This window comes from Erithacus rubecula, assembly GCF_903797595.1.
Source record: "Erithacus rubecula genome assembly, chromosome: 4".
Taxonomy (NCBI): Eukaryota; Metazoa; Chordata; class Aves; order Passeriformes; family Muscicapidae; genus Erithacus; species Erithacus rubecula.
Window position 1 is genome coordinate 9250316 of NC_136686.1, and position 27127 is coordinate 9277442.

General features: G+C 41.1%; 1 protein-coding gene and 1 pseudogene across 2 annotated transcripts; one reads left to right on the forward strand and one right to left on the reverse strand.

Moving 5' to 3' along the window:
* Positions 1 to 1307: 1307 nt before the first annotated feature.
* MRPS35 (mitochondrial ribosomal protein S35) lies at positions 1308 to 14673 on the reverse strand. Its single transcript, XM_079304991.1, has 8 exons — positions 14479 to 14673; positions 13075 to 13118; positions 12016 to 12183; positions 11573 to 11633; positions 10461 to 10600; positions 9937 to 10046; positions 9395 to 9464; positions 1308 to 1763 (listed from the first exon to the last, which is right to left on the reverse strand). Exons 1-8 carry the CDS (start codon positions 14633 to 14635, stop codon positions 1491 to 1493), a joined length of 1023 nt encoding a protein of 340 aa, XP_079161117.1. The 5' UTR covers positions 14636 to 14673; the 3' UTR covers positions 1308 to 1490.
* Positions 14674 to 17914: 3241 nt separating this feature from the next.
* LOC306801713 (putative G-protein coupled receptor 19 pseudogene) lies at positions 17915 to 19295 on the forward strand (annotated as a pseudogene). Its single transcript has one exon. The product of its transcript is annotated as a putative G-protein coupled receptor 19 pseudogene (transcript).
* The last annotated feature ends 7832 nt before the right edge of the window (positions 19296 to 27127 follow it).

Sequence of the window (27127 nt, forward strand, 5' to 3'; positions counted from 1 at the left end):
CCCCATTTCAAATGGGAATTTAAACATTACCCCTATTGTCCCTGGATAAATGAGCAACCTGGTAACAGCTGAAACTCTCCCCATATCAAGCTTCTGCTAAAACTTTACATTAATACACATCCAAAAGGAAGGACTACTGAAGAACCAAGTCAGTCAGTGCAAAATTGGGATTACAGGAGAAACATTTTCAGTCTTAGCTTCAGCTCTGGCAAATTCTCCTAGCAATTAAAATGCTGCATTAAACTCAGTCTCTCACCATATGAAAACAATCTTGACCTAAGAAGAATCCTTCCTAAACTGACAGTGTTTTGGCAGTGGGAACGAATCCACTCCTTGGCTGTATGTAGACACAGAGCACACAGTGAGAAATCCTAGCAGGGAGCAAGTCCAGCACACAGAACATTGCAGGAATCAATTCCCCTCAGCTTTCAATGTCCTTATTCTTACGCTGCTGCTTCTCAACAAGCTTGCTGGCAGGGCCACATGGTCAGCTCTCTTATAGGTATGCAGAATCCTTAACTCCCTCTGCCCCTTCTAGAGAATGACTTTCTCTCTAAGTTGAAATCAGGAAGGCAGAATAAAAGCAAAATTTATTTATGTCCTTTCAAGGTTTGGTAGGTTGTTGTTTTTTCTTAATTGTGAGAAGGCAATAAAATTGTGATTCTAGTGTTTTAAATCTATTTTTTTCAATTAAAAATTACCAAATATAAGATAAACATCCATGTAATTCTTTATGTGTGCTAGAGAGGATGATAAAAACATTTTGCTTTCCTCAAAAAGCCTGGGTACATTCAAGAGAGAGGTCAGCAGGCCTGAGGGTAACAAGGCTCAGTCCATTCCTATTTAGTTACAAACCCACCTCATAAACTCCTCGTTCTTCCTGTCCCAGGTACTCTGGGATTTTCTCAACAACTGCTGGTTCACCTTCCCACTACCATCCCATTTTCCATCTTATTTTACTCCATTATTTTAGAGACAGGTGCTTTTACGTATTTGTTTGCCCTCACAATAACACCTGAGAACTTTAACTGTCCAGAGTGCTTCAACACTTCTCCAAGTCAGATTACTTAGGCAACATTATCCTCATTTTACACATAGGGAAAAAATCTGAATGGCATTTGAAAAGCATTTAGAGCTCTTAATTTTAGGATTTTTAATTAATGGAACTGGAAGCCTAACTAATTTCATTAGTTTTGACATTGCTGCTCTACGTTAAATGCCCAAAGTGTGAGAAATCAGAATGTGATGAAGCAGAGGACTGAACCAAGATCTCCCATGCTAACAAAATACAGAATAAAACATTTCAGTTACCAGTATGAATCCAAATATACTTTATTCAAAGGACAAGATTCATGGACAGGACTTAACTCATCGTCAACTTTCATTTTTTGGTTCAGGTTCTGAATAATTATCCATCCACATCATTAAGAAACACTAACACAGTAGCTGAACAACTCTGTAATGATCAGGTGTACCTGCAGACTGTGCTCTCATGTTTGTATATTCAGTAGTTTCTTCACAGACTCCTTGTACTGAGACATGTTACTTTCTGTTTCACCTTCATTTTTAAGCGCAATGACCGAGTTTCTGTAATTCTTAACCACCTCAGATGCCAGCAGCTCCTCCTTAGTGACATTGCTGCCATTCTCTGAGGCTTTTATCCGAAGCAATGTGTCCAAGGCATTTTTCTCAGAGCGACTGTTTTCCCAGATATACTCTTCCATGTCTTCCTCAGACTTCTCACTCTCCCATTTCTCAGTTTTCTGAAAGAAAATACACAACCTTAAAAAATTCCCAAGACTGAAACAAAGCAACAATAATTTGAAGAAACTGATCTCTCATAGTGATCCCCTTTAAAAACTGCATTAATGGTGGAAGGTATTTCCTCCTCTAGAGTCCAAGGCTTGTAACTCAAGCCTGTATGCACAGGATGAGCTCCTTTCTCTCACTCTCCAGGCTCTCTATGCATCTGGCAGATCAATACAACTGGGTGACTCAGAGTGGGAGGAAAAGCTCATGGACTATACAAAAAAAACCTTGCAAAAGCAGTAATTTTAAAGAGCCCTCAACATTGCAGTTCTGGAAGCAGCTACTCAGTGATTATGTCCCCAGCACAGGGTTCTGGCAGGTGGAGAGAAAGTGAGCCAGTGCCTAATGAGTAACCCACGATGTGACTCATGCAGAAAAGCACCACCAACAAATCAATTTCTTCTTCCTGCAAAACAAACTGCTCAACAGAATCACTATCCACAAGGTGCTGATCTTGACCTAATCAGTGCTGCAAAATTAGACAGGATCACAAGATGGGCACTGACAGAAGACATTGTCCCAGTGCTGTAAATACAGTTGTTCTGAATCAATTCTTTCAACATTTCTCCAGCAGAACATCTCTCTCCTTGAAAGAATCTTTATGGAATATTTAAAATGTTGTAACTTGCTATTTTTTATTGTACTTTGATAAATATAGATGCTTGAGTGACATATTTGCATTTTTGTATTTTGCAGGCTGTATGTTTATTTGAGTATTTACAATTATTTAGTACATTTTTGATTAACCAGTATGTTGTATCTTTAAATTACCTCACCTATGTAAGAATCCCAATTTGAATTTTTTTGGGCTTAGTTTTGCTATTCATGTTTTTCTTACAATTGTTATAAAATCATATCTAAATAAAACTTGCATTTCTCTGGAAATACATTCAGATAAACCTTATAGTAAAGCCTTTACATCATAGAGATTTTGTCTTTTTTAAAAATCACTTGCCAAAAAGGGCTCTTCAGTAAATTTTTAGCTGTGCTATGAAGAACAAAAAAAAACCTTCTTGCAAGTCAGGGGAGCAGGGGGTTTTTGTTGTTGTTTGGGGTATTTTTTGTTTTTTCTTTTCTGGGGAGGAGGTAAGGTAGGGTGTGTGTTGGTATTGTTTTCCATGTTTATTTAAAGGTTATTCTTCCACTAAGCATCAAGGCTGCTACAGTCAAATCACAGTATTCAATAACTTTTAATTAAGCCCCAAGATTTTTTTCACCCTGCAAGTCTTGTGTGCTTGGATTCCTCTATCTGAATTTAAAGCACTTTCCCAATTGCTGTGTCCTGCACCTGGTAAATGGCATCTCTCGTCTTTTGAGTCTGAGTCCAAATGTTTAGTCAGAAGCAGCAATTCACGCTGCTCAGAGGTTCATATGACTGACATTAAACCCTAGACTCAATAAACCAGAGGAGTAAAAGGATCTCATTCAATTTCTAGAGGGGAAAAACAGGAACAAAAGGACATTCTGTAGCTCTGCACTGTTGCTCTGCTGAAACATTAATGGAACAAGTGGGCACAGTGAAGTGCTCCTTGTCTGCTTGACAAACCTTGCAATCCAGAGTGGAGATTTGGAGTTTTAAATTAACAGCATCATCCTGCTTTACACATCCCTTGGTTACCTGCAGAGGGCTATCCAACACATTTTTTCCCCTGAACTCCAACAGAATTTTCAAGCCAAAGCCTCTCTCACAGGGATAGGGTTTCTCAGGAGTAAGAGAATATGGGTATCACTCCTGGTTACTCCATGGACCAAACTCAAGCCTGAAGTTCAAACAAAAGATGCCTGTGAGGCTTTTAAACACCTCTAAGTCATAGCAGAGACAACAGGGACTAATGACAGTATTACATTTATCTTTTCAGGAAAATCCTTCTCTGTACACAGCAACTCACAGGATTTTGGAGATGCATGCCAATAAACAAAGATTTCTCTACCTCTTATGAGCAATACAAAGCAAGATTTTACAGCAACTGTTGAGTATTTCTTTCTTGGAATCCTTCCCAGCAGAATGATGTTGTCAACATGGATTTTAAAACAAAATCTGACTGTGTGGTGGGAGGTGAGGGCAAAGGCAGGAAGGGATTTGACAGTAGGGGGAGATTTCCAAATGCATTAGTTTTTGCAAACTAACTATATCCACTGAAACTTAGATACCTTTTAAACATAATTTACTGCAAGAGGAAAGTGATGTAGAATTACAGAGGCAGTTTGAAACATACTCTAGGTAGACAAGCACCATGAACTCAGTCTCAACTTAATGAATAAAACTAATAAGGACAATTAAATAAAGGTCAAAAAATAGGTCTTTATCTCTCAAATTTTTAGTTGAATTATTTTCATCCCCTGTAGAGTTAACATGCTAGTGAACACTGGAGTCTTAAAAATGAGACTAAAACTGCGAGAAATGGAATCCAAGTATGATATTGTGTAAGGTTTTCCTAGAATCCCCACTTTGCAAACCAGGTTAAAAATAAAAATTCACTAAAAATGGTATTCTCATTCTATCACACAAGACAGAATCTCAGAATTATCCAGCTTGGCTAAAGATGAACTAAACTGATACTTTCAACTTTTTTCTCTTAAAAAACTTAAAATAAAAATAAAAAAATCGCAACCCAAAACACCAGAAAACAGTTTTCCATATAAAGTCAAAGAGTTAAACCTAAAAAAGCATAAAAAGGCTATTTTTTCACTCCCTAATGCAAATATAAAGAATTATTTGTTCAAAGCTATAAACCTAATAAGGATTTGTTTCTAAGCAAATCATTTATGCTACAGTTTAAGCCAGTACTTTGGGAGATTTACAAGCCTTTACAGCACTTAATCTGAATTCTGAAAGAATATGAATGCTAAAATAGACTTTGGACAGTGAAGTTGCTTTTTACATGTGACTCATTAACAAAAAGCTTCACTTTATATGGTACCTTAAATTGCAGAAGAAAAGAATTAATTTGAGATCTCTTAAGCAGGCATTTCACCATCAATGTGCTTGGGGTTTTTTCTGCCTGTTCAACTTGCACAATTTTGCTGCTGCAGTGATACAGAGGCATAAAATTTTCAAGTTCCCTGATCTTCCTTTTGGGAAAAACATTTTAACTAAAATTTCTCTAGTGGCACACAGAAATCTTGAGGGCAATTAAAACATGACTCATATTGGTTAATTTTCTTGTCAATGGTTTGAACACCTAAATATTTAACACTGATTAGCAAAGACCAGGTATTTTAAAAGGATTATTTTTGAGGGGAAGGAAAGTTCCTTAAATGCCAAGTCAAATTTCAAACTCTGTTGAGTCTGGAATAAATACACCTAGATTTTTGTATTGCATTGAAATAAAAGATGCTCTGTGTGGTATAATAATCTTAGATTTTCAGCTAATAAATGACAGCTATGCCAAAATTTTCCAAATTACTGAGAACCTTGAATCCTAAGAGAAGTTGCCAAAACAATTATATATATCTCTTTGGATATAATACACCTTTGATCTGTACTATTTAATTAACAACTTAGAGATATCAACAGAAGTTTGTAGAAAGGCAAAACCTATTTGTATCATATGAGATCGGATACAGAAATTGTGATTACTTGATGATGTGGAATAAGTTAAAATCCAGTCTTCTGAATAAGCAGAACTGTATTTTCTAAGACACAGCAATGGCACAGGACAGGTAGGACCTCTAGAGGGTCAAGGGAAAACCAAGAGAAACTATGAAGACTAACAATTTCAGTGAGGTACAAATGTGTAACACAAAAGGAAAACAAGCAGAGAAACAAAAACAGAATGCTGCCCCAAAGACTAACACTGCGTAAGAGATACTCTCATAATTAAGGGCACTCTCATAATTAATGATACTCTCAAGTTTAGTCTCTGGCTCTGTAGCTAACTTGGGGAAATTGCCATCGGGCTCTTTCAAAACTAAGGATAATATCTGATTTCTTTAGGCTGGAGTGGCTGCATGCATTTTCTGGAAAATCCAATTTTCTGAAAGGGTCATTTGTAAGGCATTTATCTACCTCAGTTTGTTTTCTGAAGGCTGAGCAGATAAGATTGTGATCTCATCAAGAGAGATCAGTCATATTAAAAATCCATGTATGTTCAGTTTTTTAATGTCTATGCTCCACAAGACTTCATTTCACTCCAACAGACTGCAAACTGAACAGCTGCAAAAATTGTATTTATGTATCAAAAAGGAGCATTGTTCCTCCAGCAACAAAAAATATGGAGCTTAAACACAGGGTATGGCAAAAAGCTTACTACGGTCAGAAATATTACAAAGAAAATTCCTAATTCAACCTTTTGCTGGAATGCTCATTCTTTTTTGGTTCTAAGAGGTACAAAAAAAGTGCAATCTTCTACTAGAATACATATTTCAATCAGGAAACCTCCTTCCTCTGATTTTCAATGTTTGAATTCAGAGAAAGTGCATGAAATTTAACATCTACTATAAAGCCACTTTAGCTTTACCTTTTCTTTCTCATTACTGATGTGAACTCTCTCATCAGCTGATTCTGGTGAGCATGCAACGGAATCCATGACTCAAAACAAAGGATACATTCCAACGTTTAGAGATCAGCCTCACTTCAGCCTCAATCTGCAGTCCTTAAACCACAGATAATGACACACTGAGAGAAAAGCCTGTTCTAGGTAGGGAGGGCACAATTACACCACCCTTCATTGTTCTACCATCCCCAAGCCAGGAGCTTTCCCCCGAACATTTTAAGTGACACTAAAAGGTTCCCAGGGAGCTTCTGCAAGACTTGAGTGCTTCCTCCACCTCCCACTGCAACTCTACAACCTCCATGATTGCAGTTGAAAAAAATGAGATGAAGCCTAAAGAAAAGCTGTATGGTGAATTTGAGTGTTATCACCAATGGTCATGCAAAAATACCCATTCAACATGCAGACACAGACACTGCATCCCATCAGTGCCTTGCCACTAAAAGCTCTACAAATAAATAAAAAAGTAGTTTCCCTGAAATTCAATCAAGCTGTACAGCTGCAGGGTTGATGGATAAATTTTAGCTAAGCCTCCAGTGCAACACTGTCTGCCCATTCTTCACTTTTTTCCTTCCCTCACCTTTCTGTTTCTTACTGTAAGAAGCAGTGGAGACTAGAAGATCCAGAACTTTTTAGTAATCTTTAAAGATTCCAGCTTTGCAAGGCTGAATTGAAATCTTTCACTCTCCCTCACCTTGTGCATGTTTAAACACGACGTGGAATTGGAGCAATAAAAATTTAATTACTCTAAATGTTTTTCCTGCCTGGAAAATTGACTTCCTGCTGCATTTGGTTCTCATTCCTGCTTTCAGCTACTAGCAGAAGTGGACTTTTGAATGATAAACTATTAATCCAAGCTGTGTGAAGAAATCCATCCATCCTTTCAACCACTTGAGGGCAGCAAACTCTAACTCTTTAAAAACCACTTGTACCATAAAAATACATCCAGTTTTTGAGTGATGCTACAGAACTCAAACAGTACCATCATTTAAAGGCAGCAAAAATACAACTGGTTAAGCTGCTGATTAATAATCTATCTATCTATCTATCTATCTATCTATCTATCTATCTATCTATCTATCTATCTATCTATCTATCTATCTATCACTGATTAATTCAATCCAGTCACAATCCTGGGGGATAATTTGAAAGGAATCACAGAAAAAGTCCAAAGAAGAGAAATTAATTTCTTACTACTTGGGGCAAGTCAGTCATCTAATTAATATATTCTGAAAGCTAATAAAACACAAATATTTGAATAACAACCAGACAACTAGTAAACAGGAAGTAAAACATCTCCAAGCATTTTTAGAGTGAGAAAATAAATAAACATTCTTAGGTTTTGAAGATTTTTAAGACTGCTTTAAAATAAGTGAACTCATGGGTATGCATTCATACCTGTAATAAAAGGATAATGCATTGCTGGCAACTAAAATATAATTACACTTGAATTTCCATTTCCTGATCTATATCTGCATATAATTTTTCCTCCTTTTCCATGCTTTCAATTGGCAAAATCCAATAATCCAGATATTAATGTAAATCATAGGACTTCTGCCACATTTAAAGAGATCATGGGAAAAGTTTTCACGCTTGAGGGCAAAAATTACATGGATCCAGCTTGCCTTCAGTCAGCAAGAAAGGAACACTGCCCTTATCTTCTGATTCAATTCCATCACATGCATTAACAGTGTGGCACTACTCTGCTGGGAAAGTCATCAAATCCTACAATTAGTTCTGCAAACAGGACTGATGTTACTGCCCAAATAGAAGGCCAGGCTCTGTTCATCTCCCTCCAGTATTAAAGTTCATGCAAATGAAAATAAACCACACTCTGTTTGCTCATGGTTAACAAAATGGATCCAAACTATCTTTCAGTAAGTTATTAAAAGGCATTATCCCTGATCAGCATACCACAAAACAAAACATGTCACACAAAATAAAAACCCATGTCTCAGGAAACCATGAATCTTTCATGGGAATCAAAGACAATTACAACTGATTGACAAACTCATCAAATATTAACGTGGAGAATGAAAGGTAATAAAAGTGCAAGAGACTTGTGCATATTCAATACACACTGAACACTCCCATATCAATATTGCATAGCCCTGTCTGCCAGCACTAATTAAAGCTGGGGCCCAGCACAGTCACGGTGCTTGTTTGAAATTATTAAAGTAAGCACTGTCTAGCTCTCTTGCCATTGCTTAATACTGGAAATTACTCTGCCATTAATTTAAGATTTGTAATGCAATGTGATGCTGCTGGGGAGAAAAACATCCATGTGTCCTTGAAATCTGCACCAAATGTTATCTTTCACCACTGATTTAATTTGATGCACTCTACAATTACAAAATTATCCTTCAAGGCAACTGCCACTGAAAGGGAAATATAATTCATCCTCATTAGGATGTTATTAAGATCAGCATTGCAGTGATCAAAATCAGGAACAAATCATAAAAATGATAAATGCAGACATTTCCTACTCTAGGACAACTGAAAACAGTAAGTATGAGTCATTACAGTGGATAAGGTACAACTTCTGTAAGAGTGACATATGGTGATGATGAAGGCTTTGTCTGTCTCAAACAATGTGATAGTGACATTTGAACAAAGTTCAGTCATCCAAAACATTACTATGGATCTCCAACAACAACAATTTCAGTTCAGAGTGCTCACTTGTTTTCTGTAAAAAATGCCTATAAAATTATTGAAGGGCACCAACACAACTACGAAAATACAGGAGACAAGTGTGAAGCATTCCCTGTGAAAGGAATATCTGTAGTCAGAAGGTGGGAAGGCTGCCCCTTTTCTGAGCAAGAGGGAGCTCAGAAAAGCAGTCAGCTTGAGACAAGATATGTGACAAAGCATTTAAGAAGCAGAACGCTTCCAAATGACAGCAATGGTTTACTGCAGCCCAAAAAGAGCTCAAAAAAGGACATATTCTAATTAACAGACAGGAATTTGGAATCCTGCAAAATGTTCTCTTGGTTGAATTTGAAGAAAAGTGAGTTGAAAGAAAAAATTGTAAGGTCATTTGCTTTAAAATACGACAGAGAGCACATTAAGAGAGCCCACGCACAGCTGCTTACCCAGGATTCGTGGTACAAAACTGTGAGCAGGTGCATGCTATAATCATAGTTCTGTCTTCTTAGGGGACACCTGGAAATGCAGAAACATTTTTCTGAACCAAAGGTTAAAACCCACCATCAAATCTTCTACTGTGTAATGTAGGTAATCTTAGGAAATGAGTGGTTAATTCCTGTGTATTTCTCAATTACACACAACCAAGAGTAATATCATGGAAGCATGAGTAATAAGAACATAGGGGATTGGGCAGCTGCAAGTCAGCAGGAAAACATACAATATCCAAGAACTTACAAATCTTCTGGAGACATTAGAAACTTCTTTACCCTGTGTGGCACAGTGGAATCCAACCTACATTAAGTGTGAACTTCTTCAAAACCTGTTTTTAACTATTAATAACAGGAGTAGTATTAATTAAGCCCTATTTTAAAATTATTTTAAAATATAATAACTCACCTAGACAATAACTGGTACTACTAGAAGACACCCAGCCCTTTCTCTGCTGTGGGCATTGCTACAATATTTTTGGCTCCTTCTGGCAGCTCACCTGTCTGTTGTAATTGTGAGCACATCTGTCTCCTGACAGTACCGCTCTCCCACGAGCTTAATAAGCTTCCTCTTTGCATGGCCATCCAAATTGAGATTAGAAAGTTTAACCTTCAAGAAAAAGATAAAGCAACTTTAATTCCTTGGAAAATCCAAACTCTGAACTCTGGAAGTACTTGAGACAGGCACATCTTCTCTCAAGGAGAGCTATTCAGGATGCATTTGCAGAATTTGTTCAGACTGTATCAAGTTGGAAACTTAACACAAGGCAAGAATAATGTGAGTGTTCAAACAATATAATATATATCTGCATAATAAACATCCTCTCAATGCCTTATAAGTCCCAAGGCCAGTCACTATGAATGGAGAGATTTGGTCAGGAACACACAGACGTACTCATTCGTGTAAGATTTTGAATCCCTCAATTTCCCTCATTTCCTTACAGATCACATTTGCATGTTTGGAAAGGAAAGCCAGGCATTTAGGGATTTGGAATAAAGGCTTTTTACCAAAACTACTACTTACTCTTAAGGTCACCACTCTTGCTTTGGGATTCCGAATAGAAGTCCCTGAAGAAACATAGTCTACTGTTTCAATTTCAATGGGAAAATGCTGCTCACATTTCTCATCACTGCTCAGAGCACTTGGCCATTCAGTGCAGAAATCTGTACAATAAAGAGAAAACACTCAAAGTAATTAATACCTGTCTGGTATATTTGGCTGGGTTTTTTCTTTCAAGGGTATTGCAATACATACTTTTTAAAGTACTAGTCCTAGAAACTACATTCATTTAGGTAACAGCAGTGTTTCTGCTAGACTTACCTCACAACATAAATTGAACACAATAGAATTGGCAAACCTAAACTAAACCAAGACACTCAAGTATTGCCATGTCTCTCTTTGTACTGACTTCCCCAAAACAGGATACAGGACTGCAGATACAGCCTCACAACTGCCAAATAGGAGGATCATGGGTTGGAAGTGACCTCCTGCTATGGTGATTTTTTACTAGCCCTGTCGAAACTGAGATTGAAGACTTCCAGGATGAGGTATCTGTAACCTCACTGGGCAAGCTCTTCCAGTGTCTCATCACAAAAAAGGCCTCCTTTGCCTGATCTCCTCCTTAGGTCCCCCTTACAGGCTTGCTGGGTGGAAGGATGCTGTTCTCCAGTAGATCCTGTATCTTCCCAGCACACCCTGCTGTCACAGAGGATCTCATATTAATAGCTTTTTTTAAATGCAGCCCATAAATGGCTACTGATTCAAGTCTGATTCAATCAGAGAGTTCTCTGGGAACTGATTTATATTCATCACTCCCCCTCTGTAAGCACTGAACTATCAACTCATCAGTTCAAGCAAGATCTCATGGAAAAGTAACATTTCAGTCATACTGCTGTGCTGACAACCTCCTGAGACTTATCTGCTGCTACCTGGATTGCTCCTGGCAGCAGCAGGAAAGCAGACAGAACCAGCCACAGCCAGCTGAATAATCAGTTCTACAAGTGTACCATGTCTCACCTTCATCACACACAGTTACATCTTGCTTTGTCTGAAAACTTCCAGAGATGTTTTAAAAAGAAAAAACCAACCATCGAAACAAACAAAAAAACCCTAAAAAAATCTCAACCCCCCCTCACCTTTAAGAGCTGCACAGTGCTTCTTAATTGCAGGAGGAGTAAGATGCAAAAAATTGGGAATCTGAAACAGACACATGAAGAGTTACTAAAATAATAACTTTTTGTCTAATCAGAAGCAATGGGCATTACTGAAATCTGATTACACTTCTCACATTTGCTAAGGACACTTAAGGAAATATTCATATAAGCAGATTCTTCTCAAGTCTGATTTAAGGAATGACTTAACTCTGTGACAAAAGTCATAGGCATGATCACCCTAAAAAGTCTCCTGATATCATTCACTTGTTAATTAACTTTATATTTCCTACCACTTAGAAATACAAGAGGATTATGTGACTTAGCAACAGAAAGCAGTCTCCAAGACAAATATTTCAATCAAAGCAGAGAAGCCTTAGTGAACAATGACTTTAAAAATGACCCCCCAGCCATGGCATGTGTCTTACCTTGATAAGTTCTAGGTTGCCTTCTTTTGGTGGAGGCACTCCTCTCTTCACTGGGTAACCCATTCGGATTGGGAGAGGCACAGAGGAAGGTTTGAAGGCAGCTGCTGTTGGGTACACACTGCTCCAGTCCTGATCCACAGCCATCCTTTCAGTCCTGGGAGGTGCAGCCTAACCAAGGGAAAAGCGGACAGGTGGGATGGGAGATACGCAGGATGTAAGGCAAGGCAGGATGAGCACATCAAACAATTATTTCAGTTCAATTCTCACGGCTCGATATTTCAAGGCTCTTTTACAGCAAAAGTTAGTGCTGATTTGTAGAGGAATTTTTAACAGAGACCCCCTCCCATCTCAGCTGCTGGGCCTTTCCCAATTTTCCACTGCATTTGATGGCAGAGATGCTTAGGAAGAAGAACTTGCCATCTTCCTGCCTTGGTATAAATCAGGAGGGAGAATCAAACCAATGGAGAATTGGAAACTCGATTTCCTAAAGGGCCTGAACATGTGGTGGGGAAAAAAACAGTGAGTTTTAAAATTCTGGAATTCTGTGGGCGTGGAACAGTTCATAATTAATAAAGCTGAAATTTCTTGCCATAGAAATTCCAATGTAGAGACAATGTATATGGCAGTATATGGCAGAAATAGCTTATCCCTTCAAAAACTGACCATCATTTTAGTCAAATGCTCTTGGAAAATGAAAAACTTTATACCAGAAAGCAACCACCACAAATCTTGTCAACTCAGGCTGAAAACAATATTGACATGTCTGGGTTACTGGAAATGCAACTTTAAGTTACTTTTCAGACCTGCACTACATGTGACAATGCAAGTTACCATCAGCTTAGTGATGTATTTTTGATAACATAGACTGAAAAGGTTACAGAAGGCAGGTGCTGGCCTGAAACAGTCCCAGGGGATTGTTTCACCAGGATTTGGCTGCAGAAGGGTCTCCTGGGCAAACTGATACAACACACAACTTGGAAAACTTTCCCTAACACCTAAGCTAACTGCAAATTTCAGTACTTGCTGATCTCACAGCTAACTGTAAATTTCGGTACTTACTGATCTCGCAAGCTGTGGTGTCCTGCCTCTTCTCCTTACTGAACCTGAAAGAAGGAAAAACAAAAGAGATAAACAAAAACATTTTTTAAATTAATTATTCTATAGTTTTGGGAGCAAAAACTGGAGCATAATTCTGTATGGTTCTTTTAGTCTTTGTGACAATATCCAGTAATACTCTGCAATCTTTACAGAGAAACAGGAGAAGTTCAGATACTCAAAATTGCAGATCACTAATTAATTTTGTAAAAATAAGATAAAGAAGAACTTGGAGGACAAGAATGAAGGACACTTTCACCTTCATTCCTATTCTCCCAAGATGGATAAACTTAAGTGTTCCTATTTCCAAAAGGCAAGATCCATGGCTCCATCCTTTCCTTCTGACTGCACAGCTTCACATCCTTTTCTTGCCACTTTCCAGCACAACTAACCTCTAAATGAACAGTGTGAACATTGGATTGGATTGCTTCTCTTCTTCACCTGGGGATGGGGAACACCTTGATCCCACTCACTGGGCAGTCCCAGAGAAGGTGGAACAGGAAATTAAAGAGTTTAACACATTTCAGGCCTGGGCATTTCCTGGCTCTACTTCACAGCTCACTGATTTCACCTGATGCTGTGGTGAGGGACTCCTAGGGATGCATAAATATTACTGGATTTTCAAACTAAACACTGATCTTTGCCTGCCTGTTTATCTTAATTTCTTCCTTCTCCAACTCTAAAACACTTCCAAACCCCACTGTCCAAAAAACAATACCAAAATAAAGTTGCCTCAGACATACAAAGGTGAACCTGATGACATTTAGTGTCTGGTTTGAGTTCATCGATTGTACATACTTAGCAAAAATCAATGACTGAGATTTAGGAAGAGATGTTTGGGTTCTTTTTTATCTCATTCGTATGTCTTACAACTCTACCTCATAAAAACGAGTGGATTTCACATGTTATTTGCTTTCCTTATCTGAGAATTTTATGAACCTTTTTTTCTTCATCCTCTTCTTGCTATTAAAATCTTAAACATCCATTCAGGGCTCTCCAACAACATTCAGCATTCCTTTATCCCTCCATCTACTTCTGCTGCTTTCACATACAGCCACACGCCACAACAACCTTACTATTTCTGCTACAAACATCTGTAATTTCAGCCCAGGACACCTTTAGCTACTGCAGTGTCACCGGACATCACTCAGAGGCGCTTCCAGCCACCCGGCGTGCTCCAGATGGAAAGGTCGGGAAAAGCCTTTCTCACCGCTCCCCCTGGCAGAGGCCAGGCACCTCACCAAAGGCTTCCCAAGGGTACACACAGCACTGACATTCCCCCGGGCCACAGCCTGGCACAAGCCCCGCTCCGCGGCAGCCCCGCCCGTCCCGCACGCCGGCGGTGCGGCCCGACCGCCCCGCGCTCACCTTCCCGAGCCTGCGGCCCTTCCCTGCCGCCCACCGCGGGCGCCAACGAAAAAGCGGTGCGTCCCCAGCGCGGCGTGGCCGGGGACAGCAGAGCCGGGGACAGCAGAGCCCCGCAGCTCAGCCCGGCCCGGCAGCACCGCCCGGCCCGCGCCGCCATCCCGGCCCCGCCGCGCTCCTCCCGCGGCCCCACCCGGCGCGACGGCGGCCGGCAAGGGCCCGGCCCCGCAGGGCTAACGCGGCAGCGCCGCGCTCGGCGAGCCCCGCAGGGCCCGCTCTGCCCAGGAAGGAGCTGCAGGCAGCCCGGACTCCGTCCTGGGCGCTGCTCTGGAGCCCTGAGCTGGGAATATCCCGGGTTGGAGACGTGTTCTGGCTCTGCACAGACACCCCAACAATCCCACCCTGTGCATGCCTGAGAGCGTTCCCCAAACTCTCCTGGAGCTCTGGCAGCCTTGGGGCTGTGACCATTCCCTGGGGAGCCTGTTCAGTGCCCAGCACCCTCTGGGGATAGAACCTTTCCCTGTTACCCACCCTGACCCTGCCCTGACCCAGCTCCAGCCATTGCCAGTCCTGTCCCTGTCACACAGAGCAGGGATCAGAGCTGCCCCTGCTCTTCCCCTCATGACATCAGTGAGGGCCCCCCTCAGTCTCCTCCAAATCACGGGTGGTTTTTTCCCTTCACAAGTAAAAATACAACTTCCCCCCCTCAGTCTCCTCCAATTTACTTTCGGGGGATTTACTTTTTCCCCCAGAACCGAAGGGAAGGAGGACTGGTGGAAACAGCCAAGCAGTACAGTTCAGAGCAGGAGATCTAGCCAGCAACTAATGAAGAAAAGTTTAAGCCAGTGTAGCTGTAAATGGAAACAGGACAGCCAGTAAAATTTGCTAGGATAGGTCCTCGAAAAACTGTGAATTTCTTAAAACTAGTAATCAAAACCTTCTGCTAAAAGTTTGATGGCATTAATCTCTCCTTCATGCTGTTCAACCAGAGCCTCCTGTCTCTCACATTCACCTGTTCCCACAAGATCCTTCAAGCCCCCTTTTTTTTTTTTTTGTTGCAGAATAAGTTGAATTGTGCTGGGCTACATCTGACACACTAAAAACCTCATCTGAAAGACAAGAGACTGTGACTTTTCTAACAAACACACTGCAAAAGAGACTCAAGGTTTTGATTCATAATTCACAGTGAAAGAGCTTCAAATTAAAAATAATCTAAATAACTGCCTGGAAAGTCCTGTGTTAAAGAAATGGATACTGCTCTGAGCTGGGGCCTTAGAAGTCACTAAGCATGAAATGAAATACCAACAGGCACATCGAGAGTTTCCTCTGGAACACAGCATGGAACCTCCTTTTCCAGGGAAAGTTCCTTTCAGCTCTCCTAATGTTTCATCCACAAAATAAATCTTGATAGGAAAACAAAACTGTTGGTAGCACAGGTGGTCCCATTAAACTGCCCGGATTTCCAAGTCTGGTTGAAAGAGATATGCACAATTTAATCAATTTTGTATTTATTTTGTGCAAAATATACAAGTATATAATCCTGAAGGACAGGAAATGTAAGAGGAGGGGGAAAAAATCTAAGAAAAACATATAAACAGAAAAAACTATGTGATTTGTTTATATCTAGAAAATTACAACACTGACAAACATCACGTGGAATCTGAGCAAGGAGAATTGGATGCCTATGAATGTTTTTCCTTACTGGAAAATTTACTTCCTGCTTCATTTGCTTCTCTTTCCTGCTTTCAAACTGTACTTTTCAGTAATAAACTAATAATTGAATTTCCCTCACTGCTGCAGCACAACCAATTCAAAGTCCAGCATCTTGTCTCAGTGCCCACATTCCACAGGAGGCATTTATAATTAGTAATATTTTACAAGATTTGGAAAGCAACACATTCCCATATATTCACCACCTGCTGGTTTTAACGGGAGGAGATCCATGGCTGTCTGAGCAGATGAGCTCTTTGCTCACACTGTGGCCAGCACTGACCTGCAAATATCAGTGTTAGTGCCTCCAAAAGCCCAGGAATTTCAAGGCTCTTCTACAGCAAAAGTTAGTGCTGATTTGTAGAGGAATTTTTAACAGAGGGCCTCTCCCATTTGGCTACCAGATCTTTTCCAATCTTCCACTGCATTTGATTTCAGAGATGCTTAGGGAGAGGAACTTACTGAATAAATCAGCAGGAGTGGGAGGGGGAATAAAACCAGTATGGAATTGAAAACTCTATTTCCTGAGGGGCTTGAGGGGTGGCAGGCAAGACAATGAGCATCAAAGTTCTGAAATTTCATAACACCCCAGTTACTGAGCATTGGAGGGGAACAGGGTTTGGCTGCTCATATGCTTATCAAGGAATATGTTATTATCATGGAAAACGTCTCTTCCCAAAGGTGACAGTCTTTCCCAGAGCTGATCAAGGCCAGTTGTGTCTGATACCATTCTCAAGGACCATGGCTGAGGGTGCTGAGTGCCCCATTGGGCAGCAAGCAGGTGGCACCGATTTGTGCAGGATTTGTTGATGTGCAGGAGGGTAGGAAGGCTCTGCAGAGGGATCTGGGCAGGCTGCAGGGGACGAGGCTCAGCAAGGCCCAGGGCTGGGTCCTGCCCTTGGGCCACAGGGATTCTCAGATTCTGCAGAGCTCTGTTACGAAATCGGGGCAGAGGTTCTCGGTTGACTGTTGGTGTCAGTTGCTCCTGGCAGCCTTTCAGTTGTCCCTTGGGTCACCCAGACCTGCAGAACCTTCAGGCTGGTCCTGCTGTGAAGGGTCAGCCTTGCTGCTGCCTGGGTGGAAGGCCCCTGACCAAGGTAAGGACATTCCCATCTCCTAGATTTTCTCCAGAGCACAGAGGTGCTCATTAGCTGACTGCAGCCACATGTATTGACGAGCCGAGGCTCCATTGCTGGAACTCAAAAGGCTCCCCCATCCCTCCCCCAACCTCTCATCTTTCTGAGGACACTGACCTCCTCCCTCAGTATTTTCCTTCTGCATCAAAGCTCAAGGTCAAGTCAAGGGTGCAGGGATCCTCTTGGTCTGCTTTCCTGGCACTTCCACAGACAACAGGAGGTACAGCTCATTTCTGGGATCAGTGGGGCATGTTCTGCTCACTTAGGTTGCTGCTCACCAACACTGGTGAAATGGCACCTCAGTCTCCAGCTGTGAAAAGGACACTTCTCTTTCTGTAGACAGAAATGCCTGTCTGAAATACTCAGGCCATTCCTAAAAATCTGCATGAAACTTAATGTTCTCTGTCGTGCCACATAGTGTCACCATATATTTCTGACTCTTTTCTCTGAAATTTACTGCTCTAAGGAGTATAGAGACTGCTTAGAGTTATCTTTTACTGATTACTTTGGCCTTTGCACACAGAGTTGTTCAACAAAGCCTTTTCTCTCCTCTGTGTCTGCAGTGTGAGCAAAAGACGTGGCTGCGATTGCTCATGGATAACAGCAGTGGTCCTGTTCTTCTCCTCACCTTGCTGCTGCTGCAGAACACGAGCAGCCCCAAAGCCTCCACCCTCTCTGCTGGCTATGGGATGGCAGAACCGGCAGCCCCGGGAGCCGGCTCCAGCAGGAACCGCTCTCTGGTGGAGTACGGGCTGAGGCCCGGGGAAATCGCGGCCGCCAGCGTGGTGTGGGGAGCGCTGTGGCTGATCTCCGTCCTGGGAAACTTCCTGGTTTGCTTAGTTATCCACAGGAGCAGGAGGACTCAATCCACCACCAACTACTTTGTGGTGTCCATGGCGTGCGCAGACCTGGTGAGCAGTGTGGGGAGCGCGCCCCTGCTGCTGCTGCAGCTGAGCTCGGGGCGGTGGCTGCTGGGCAGCGGCGTGTGCCGGCTGGGCAGGTACCTGCACTACCTCACACCTGGGGTGCAGACCTACGTGCTCCTCGCCATCAGCGTTGATCGCTTCTACACTCTCATCCATCCCCTGAATTTCAGAGTTTCCAGGGAGAAAGCCAAGAGAATGACTCTGACCTCTTGGATCTGTGGTGCTCTGTTTGCATCACCGGCCTGTTTTCTCTATGGCTCCAGCATTGATCATCACTGCAACTTTTTCCTCCCCAATTCTTGGCTAGGAGCCGCCTCTGGTGTCACCCACCTCTCAGTGCTGTTGCTTTTGATCCCATCACTCCTCATTATCCTCTGCTACCAGAAACTCTTCATCTACATTTGGAGAAGTGACACTGAGGACACAGCTGGTAGGAGGACAACGAATCTTGTCTCAAGAAGAAAAGTGAAAACTGCCAAGATGTTCTTCATTTTTGTCTTGGATTTTCTCCTGTCCTGGCTGCCTTTCTTTGTGGTACAGTTGTGGCATCCACAGGAAACAGACTACAGAAAGAGCTCCTTGCTTTTCCTGGCCATCACCTGGATCGCTTTCAGTTCCTCAGCCTCTAAGCCAATCCTCTTCTATACCTATAATGCACACTTCAGAAGAGGAATGCAAGAAATTTGTTGCATGTGGAAATACCCCAGAAGCAATATCTACACCATTAGTTCCAGTTCCAGGACAGCCAAAAATAATCATAGTGGGATCACAGATACACCAGCACCAGTCTAACCTCCCCAAATACTCTACCTGTGATGCTTTAAATAGAGAAGTCAAGAAACATGAGTTTGCCAGACCTGGTGAATCAAATCCCACAAATACATTTGCCAAGAGGGTTTCACTATTTTGAAAAGCAATGTATGAGCAATGGAGATGGTATGTTCTCCCAGAAGAAGGAGGATCTTTCACTCTTTTGAAGAAATAAATAGTCACATATTTTAGATCAGTTCCTAGGGTTGAAAAAAAATAAATGTTCCATATTATTTAATGGCTCGAGTATGCATTTGTTCTATTTCATTTCAGTTTTCATGTTCTGCTTTGGGGAACTTCTCTCCTGGCATCTAATAGAGTCCTTGCACGCTGTCTGTAGGGAGAAAAGGGAAAGAAAGAAACATAGCTTGTTAAAATTCTGTCTCCTGTAGGAGTAGGGATTATGAGAGAATAGGGGTAGTGCTGAAGGCAATCTCACCCCTGATAAATTGCAGCTGTACTAATTACCAGAGTGGGACCAGCCTTGCCCCTCAGTAGGGCACAGCTATGTCCAGTGAGGATGGTGTTATAAAAGAGTGGGTTAGATGGTCAAGGGTTTGCTGGCTGTGCTGTGAGGAGAGGGGGTCAGGTGGTTGGGCAGGGGAGAGGATGGAGTTAGCAATCCTGCTAAGAAGGAAGAGAGAAAGAAGGAGAGGAAGAAAAGTCAGTGTTGTGTGGAGCTGCTTGTGGGAAGTTTACAGAGAGAAAGGTATGGAAGTTTATTAAGATATTAAGGGGCCTCTGTCAGTTGTGAGTCCACTATCAATTAGTGCCTTGTGTGAGGAGTGAGTGACAATAACCTCCTTCCAGTGTTCCTGTGCCTCCACTTCTCTTTGGAATAACCTCCTCCTGGAAAAGTGGCAGCAGACTGTTTCAGGAAGGTTTGACTGCAGAAGAGGTTCCTGGACAAATTTCCAACTCTCAACTTAGGACTTCTCCTCCACATAGGCCCCAATGGGGGAGGCTCAGGCTCTGCTATCCCGGGGTCTGTTCCAGTGTGTGGCTGTGGAGCAATGAAGCCATGATTCTGTTGCATGGAGTCATGGAATATCCTGGGTTGGTAGGGAGCCCTGGCCCTGCACAGACACCCCAACAATCCCTCTCTATGCCTGGGAGTGTTGTCCAAATGCCCATGGAGCTCTGGCAGCCTTGGGGTTATGACCATTTCCTGGGTACCCTTTCCCTGATATCCATCCTAACCCTCCCAGCCATTCCCTTGGGTCCTATCCTGGTCACAGAGAGCAGAGATTGGATCTGCCTCTTTGCTGTCCCTCTGGAAGAAGCTACAGACCCTGCTGAGGGCTTCCCTCAGTCTCTTCCAAGTCAGTTTTCTCCCCTCACGACTAGAAATACAACTTCTCAGTCACTGCATGCTGTTTGTCTCCCAAAACAATGACAAGCTCTTTCAGCAACCTCTGTAAGCAATACTCTGTAGATTTTCTTCAGGACAACACAAATGGTTTCATCCTTAGGAACACTTTCCTCATTAAAACAAGATGGTGATGCGTCATGTGTAAATCTATACTAGGTAGTGCTGTTTTTCTTAAGTGTCAGTTTTTTGGGGTTTTTTTTGTTTGTTTTTTTTTTTTTTCCTGTGCCTTAGGACATTTTTGTGCAGATGCTAAATGGGTTTTTTGGTAGCAATATGCTTGTGGCTCTGGCTGTGCCCAGAAATTCTGATTTTAATCCGTTTGTTCTGTATTACAACGGAGCTGTAATGTATTTTATCCTTCCATTACTGATACAGCATCTCACAATAACTCCACCCACTTTAGCACAATTATTGGTCAGAATGCATTATGAATGATGGACAGTGATAATTCAAGTATAAACTTTGCAATTAGATTTCCATAAGATTTTTGGTAACTTTACAAATTTTGTGGTATGGCGTATCCATTCATTGTGAACAGCTGATGGAAAAAGGACAAAAAGATGATGGAATTTTTAGTAGTTGTGCCCAATAAATGTTCAAAGCTAAGATTAATTATTTAAATTATGTAAATTTTTGTATTCTCCAAGTTAATTCTGAAGTGAATATATCCAGAGATCAAAGACAGCAAGGTATCTGAGTGAGCATTTGAGAGTGAGTACCTAAAAGAAGTTGAATCTATCCTGAACCTGAAAATTGAAAATTTTTATATCCTGAACTTAAAATATAATTTTTAAATCAGTTTTTCTTTTTAAGTAAGGTGCATGGACACACCTCTAGAGTCTGTATGTTCCTCATGCTGTACACATGGGTTATAAAATGGCACTGAATATCATATAATGCAGTCACAAATATATTTTATAAATAACTGCTTTTCCAATTAAAAAAGAGTAAATCTTTGCATCTCCATTTTCAATGTGCATGTCAGGTGTACCCCACTACCATCACTGTGATGAGTCATTGTCAAGGCTAAGAGAAATGCTGTGCATTTCCACACTTCTCTGCTCCTGTACATGCTCAGGACAGACACTTTGCAGGTCAGTTCGTGCACCTGAATGTCAGATGGAAAGGGGTGTTAGTGCTCAGAGTTGGAGAACCCTTTGGTTTACAGTGGTACTTAATATAATTTGTGCATTTTACAAATACTCACCAATGCCTTAAGCTGATCTTACTGGCCTTCTGAAGTCCTGCTCTGTATTCTCACTAGAACATTCTTACTTAGAAGCTACTCTGAATTTTATCTTATTTTCCACATTAGGGTACCATCAGAAGAGACCTTTTGTTGTTGAAAGCATGTAGTGCCAGTCCCAGAACATGATCAGCTGCAGGTGTTATATGTTCTCCTGGAGTTCCTGTTTCATGACTTCAGCATGGGTCACTTGCATGTCTTGGGTTGCAGTATCAAAAGTTATTGATTTATTTGAAAACCCTCTCCCAATTTTCCTGGCTTTCTTAACAAGACAGTAAGTCACAGTTATTGTTTACAAGTCAGCTTTCAGGAGAGTGGGCCCATGTTCAGCACACTGCTGCTTTTGGTAAATTTTACTCCAGATGAACATCAAATGAACACCCTCCAGCTTCAGGAGGGTGCTTTTAAAGAAACATTTATGGGATGTTCTAGTTGCTAGAACACACAGCTCTCAAGCTCACGCACTTCTTCCGAAATCCCTACTGTCAAGGCAGCTTCTTTTCTACAATAAATTTAAACAGATCTTATCACAGATACCTTTGTTTAGATTTTCTGGATTCTGTCAAGATAAACAGTACCAGATTTCCAAAAGGTGGACGAAACTCAAGTACCTCAGATGCCAAGTGTCTTTGCTGAGCTCATCATGTCCAGCTGAATATATTAATTCTGGAAAAAATGTAGGATCTGCTGGAGAGGTCCTGGGTGACATTCTGAGCACCCAAAGCAGTGGGGTGTACTCACCAGGGAGCTCTCCACCCTGCTGTGTGTAGGAGAGCTAAATCAGCCTGGCTTATTGGGATTACCTGGAATGCAGTGAGAAGACCCTGGCCAGCCTTTGTGCTTGTGCTGTTTAAATGTCTGCAGAACACACTAAGCCTGACTTTCTGGTCATGCTGCACGTGTGCACTACATGTTACGTGCTCTGGGAGCAGTGAGGGGTTTAGAACTGCCAGAGAAAGCAATAACAAACCCTCTGAAAAAATTACAGGAGATGGAAGTAAGAAATAAGAAAATATGCTCTACTTTGAGCATGAAGTGAATCACTTAGGAGGAGTTACTGCCTGGGGCTCCAGTCTAGCAGAGTAAGAAGGTAATTTGGTCTGGTACATTAAGAATTTCAGATTCAGTTTGCTGCTCTTTAATATCAGCTTGGTAATCAATTGAAGGGTATATAAAAAAGCCCACAGCTCATAAGAGAAGAATTTGTGGGCACTTTAGATAAAATTAATAAAATGCCTTAATTGACTTTTAAACTCATATATGTGAATGTAAAAATGCCCAACTGCACTTACTCTGAAAGAATCATTGTCATCTTTCCAAACTGCCTCTTCAATTCTAACACACAGCTCCTATGTAAAGAGTCCCTCCTGAAGCAATAGTTCTATTTTGGTCAATCTTTTCAGATATACTTGAAATAAGCACCCACTTTTCATGGTATTCTGTTACAACCCTAGAACCAGTAACAGTATCCTTTTCCTCCAGTGCATCACTAATGATTTAAACAAACCCAATCAAACAATACTGGGACACTTAATATAATTGAAGAAAGGAATCAAGTAACAGCTGAGGTTCAGTATACAAGAATTTATATTGCCTCTTATTATTTGAAGGTTTTCTGTGGCTCCTATCTGGTTACCTCTTCTGCAGTGACCATAGGGAACCTATTTCATGCAGTAATTTTGTCTTCCTTTAATGCAACATAAGCATAACAATAGATACTTTGCTTGACATGGTAGCAGTTTAAGCTCATCTGCTTTATTAATATCCAGATATTGAAAAAGCTCTGGCTTTATATTAAGCTATACTATGATTTATAATTAAGGAATTCTGCTGGCCTAGTGAAGAGGCCAAGAATGTCCAGGTGGAATAACAAAAGAACAGTGGGATTTGGCTGCATCATTCTTAAAATGACTCTCATGGAATGCATTATAATTGTTTGATTTCCTATAGTGCCTCAAATGGCAAACAGGTTCAGGACCCTGTGATGCTGGTATTTGTCTACTAGAAATTGGTATTCTTGAAACTTTGCTGAACTGTGGTGCAGAAATCATGGAATCAAAACTTTTCCCAGTTCTGGCAGAGCAAAAGACACTTTGTCAGCTCTTTTACCTGGTTCTTCAGCTTTCATATCCTCCCTACTTGTAGTGGGAGACAACATAAAATAGCAACAGGATAATGAGCTGAGAGACTGAGGCACAGAATATACCTATTCTTCATGGAAAACTGAAACGCACCCTGAATTACTGTGGAATAATAGTTAAGCCACACAAGTGATTTGCTTATCTGAGATTTTTCACTTACATGTGCACACAATCACAAAGATAAGCTGAATACATGACATCCTTGCTGAAATTAAAAATGCAATATGTTTTTTTAGGAGGTGTGTGTTGAATGGCTGTGGCCTTATAAAAATGAAAGAAAAACAGGACTTGGAGTCCCTCTAAGTTACCTAATGGTGGTGAGATGTGATTTTTGGGTGGGTGGGGGTCTGGGGTGGGGCAGAGGCTTGTTGGGCAGGGTCCCTTTGCTCTCTCCAGGATGCTGAATCCCATGGGTACCACTGAACATCCTTTGAAAAGGGATGTATCCTCAGGGTCTGGTTCAGGTACACAAGCTGTTGTGCTTTGTTGGTTTCATTCTGGGATGGTTATGGATGGGTTTATTTTAAAAGAGTTACCTATTTTCCTCTGTCTGTGGGGTCAAAAGTGGCTGAATAGCTTTTTAATCAACTGGTCAAAATCATAACTAGGGGTTTTAAGAATAAGATTTAGGCCCAGGTGCTTATAGTGTTGATGAATTTTCAAGAAATTAAAGGAACAGGTGTTGTAGGAACAGGCAAACAACCTGATCTGAAAGTTGCTACAAGTTCCCCCTCTAACGATCGTGTGAATTAATTGATTTTTTTTATTTCCATCAGGCAAATAGAATATTAGAGTCAGCATAACAACAATAGTTTAGATCTTACTGTATGATTTAGTATATATTTATGATAATTCTAAGATCTATATGTTCATGATATGCATTATACTATGAGACTGACACTTTCTTCACATCACAGCTATGAAGTAGTTCAGGAATTTCTTGAAGAACTTGCATCTTTTGTTCATTTTTCCAATAAAATATTTTAGTTTTAGTTTGAACAGAGAGGAAACAACCTTCATAAGAGCAGGAGTCAAGTTAATTTCTTGCAGGCATTCCATCATGGAAATGAGAGATTTATGGAATTCTTAGACACTACTCTGGGTCAAGCAGTCAGCCTTGTAGACTATCTATGTTAATACAAAAAAAATGAAGCACTGCCAGCACTCATAAAAGGCAATTTATCACATCATATCTTTCCCTCTGTGGTAAAATGCTACAATACTTTTCATTTGGCAAACTTTTGGAGAGAATGGAAGCCCAGTGTCTTAGTCTGGACATGCACCATCTTTCCAACATCACAGTGTACAAGTCATGATAATCTTAGTTTACATTCAGCATATCCCTGTGAAGGAGAATAATGGTGTTCATGGTGCACTTTAAATGGACTGCAAAGTGCTCCATAGACAACTGAACTGTGTAACAGATTGGCAAGACAAATATTGGCCCATTATTCAACCTACAGTTGAAAAATAAAAACTACAGGGGGTACTGCTAAGTGAACTCGGAGCTGAAGCCCCATTTCACAATTCTTAATTACCTTTGTTTACAGTCCCTTGGAAGAGACCACCAGGCTGGGAAGCTGAAGGGCTGGAATTTTGCCACCTAAAGGGGTTCTGGGCCCCACCAGCTGGAGCTGCACAACTGGCTGGGTTTGTGCCCTGATGTGATCACTGTTAAGATCCCAGAGCTGACCCAGAGAGCAGTGTGGCACTCAGCAGTGTCCAGTTCCTGGGTATCAGTGCTGCATCTCTCAGATCCAGAGCAGATGTTCAAGAGCACTGATGCAGAGACCTTACATCCAGAGAATGGAATCTGGGATGGACAGAGGGGCGTGGGAATGTTTTGCAAGTCTCATCTGTTATTTACCCTTCAAGATATTTTCTAGCAATACAGATTCCATATTATCTGTCTCTTGCATGACTCATTAACACTTTCCTTCTAAAACACAGCCCCCAGAGGAGACAGTGATGGGTGATGCCAGTGATGCTTTGTTTAGGTTTGTCTCTGAAAAGTGCCTCCTCCTCAAGAAGGGGCTCAAAAATGCATCTCAGAGCCAGACACTTCTCTGTGCCCTCCCATCCTAGCCTTCTGGTTATGAATTCCCATGTCTAGTGCTAAGTGCAGTGCTGTCAGGGTGAGGAAGATGTGCTCTCTGAGTACAGGGGTGGCACCAGGCCCACCAAAATTAAACACATGATGTGAGCCCAGCCACAGAAGTCATGCTTCTGTATATACACAGCTACAGGATGCTGTGTGCATCTATAGTTACCAGTGAACACTTCTGCATTTAGACATTCCTGGAATCATGTGTTTGATGTAAGTAATAAATTAATGAGGTGACTAATTGCCTTTTGAGATTTTAACCCAAAGATGTGCTATACTGCTTTTGGGGATGTGTGAAGGAATGAGTTCAAGTCTTCCACATCGCTATTAAAATCTTAGCATTAAATCATCTTTCCCTCAACCAAGAAAAAGGAGTCAGGTGCTCTGGTTTCTGTTTCTGCTGGGGTTTCAAACCTGCTGCTATTACATAGAGTTTTTCCATTTGCAATAACACTGGGTAGTACTATTCCCTCAAAGGAAACTTATTTTTAACCTTAAATTATCCACAAAAATCACTTATTGGTTGGCTGGGAGGTTTTGTTTGGTTTTTTGGGGTTTTTTGAATATTTTTCCCCTCCATACTTTGTAGTAGAGCTTGAGTAATTACATTCAAGAGCGGTCAGAGGTGAGGAGACATGGCAATTTTTTAATTTAGCAAATTGCTGTCTGGAAAAGGTAATAGAGTAGAGAATATAAAAGTATTAATTGATGAAGCAAGCATTTCAGGAAGAAGCAAAAACCTGGAGAAGGATTTTTGTGTCCCCAGTCAGATATCAGTTCTCCATGACCATTCCCCTGCAGTAGTGTGTGGAATAACGTATTCAGTTCTGTGCACAGGGTAAACTGAGCAACACAGCATCCAAGAAAATGTTCTGGATGGGTTGGCTATTAGGTCAGACTACATGTAAAAAAGAAACTAAAAGGGTTTGGGTTTTTGTTTTGAAGTTTTTGCAGTGGTACGGAAATATAACTGGGAAACTAAGAAATAAGTTTCTGGAATAATCATTCCAAGGAAAGAGATGTCTTAGCCTCATGAACAATTATGATAAAGAGAGAAGACTGTGCAATGGCAGTATCCCCCCACTGATGATAACCATAGGGTGAAAGGGGTGCCTTTGTTCCGTTCTTGAACTCCTGGCTCTGGAAAAGTGGGAAGCTTAAGTTTGGAATGCTGGTGTTGCAGACAACAGTCTGATTTCTGCTACAA

Bases quoted from the DNA above. Each gene is read 5' to 3' on its own strand.
- MRPS35 (XM_079304991.1), bottom strand. From the start codon at position 14,635: ATGGCGGCGCGGGCCGGGCGGTGCTGCCGGGCCGGGCTGAGCTGCGGG. The intron at 12,184-13,074 runs GTAAGTACCGAA...TCCCTTGGTTAG, and splicing joins CACCACAGCTTGCGAGATCA to GCTGCACCTCCCAGGACTGA. The intron at 1,764-9,394 runs GTAAGCAGCTGT...ATTTTCTTTCAG, and splicing joins TTTTGTACCACGAATCCTGG to AAAACTGAGAAATGGGAGAG.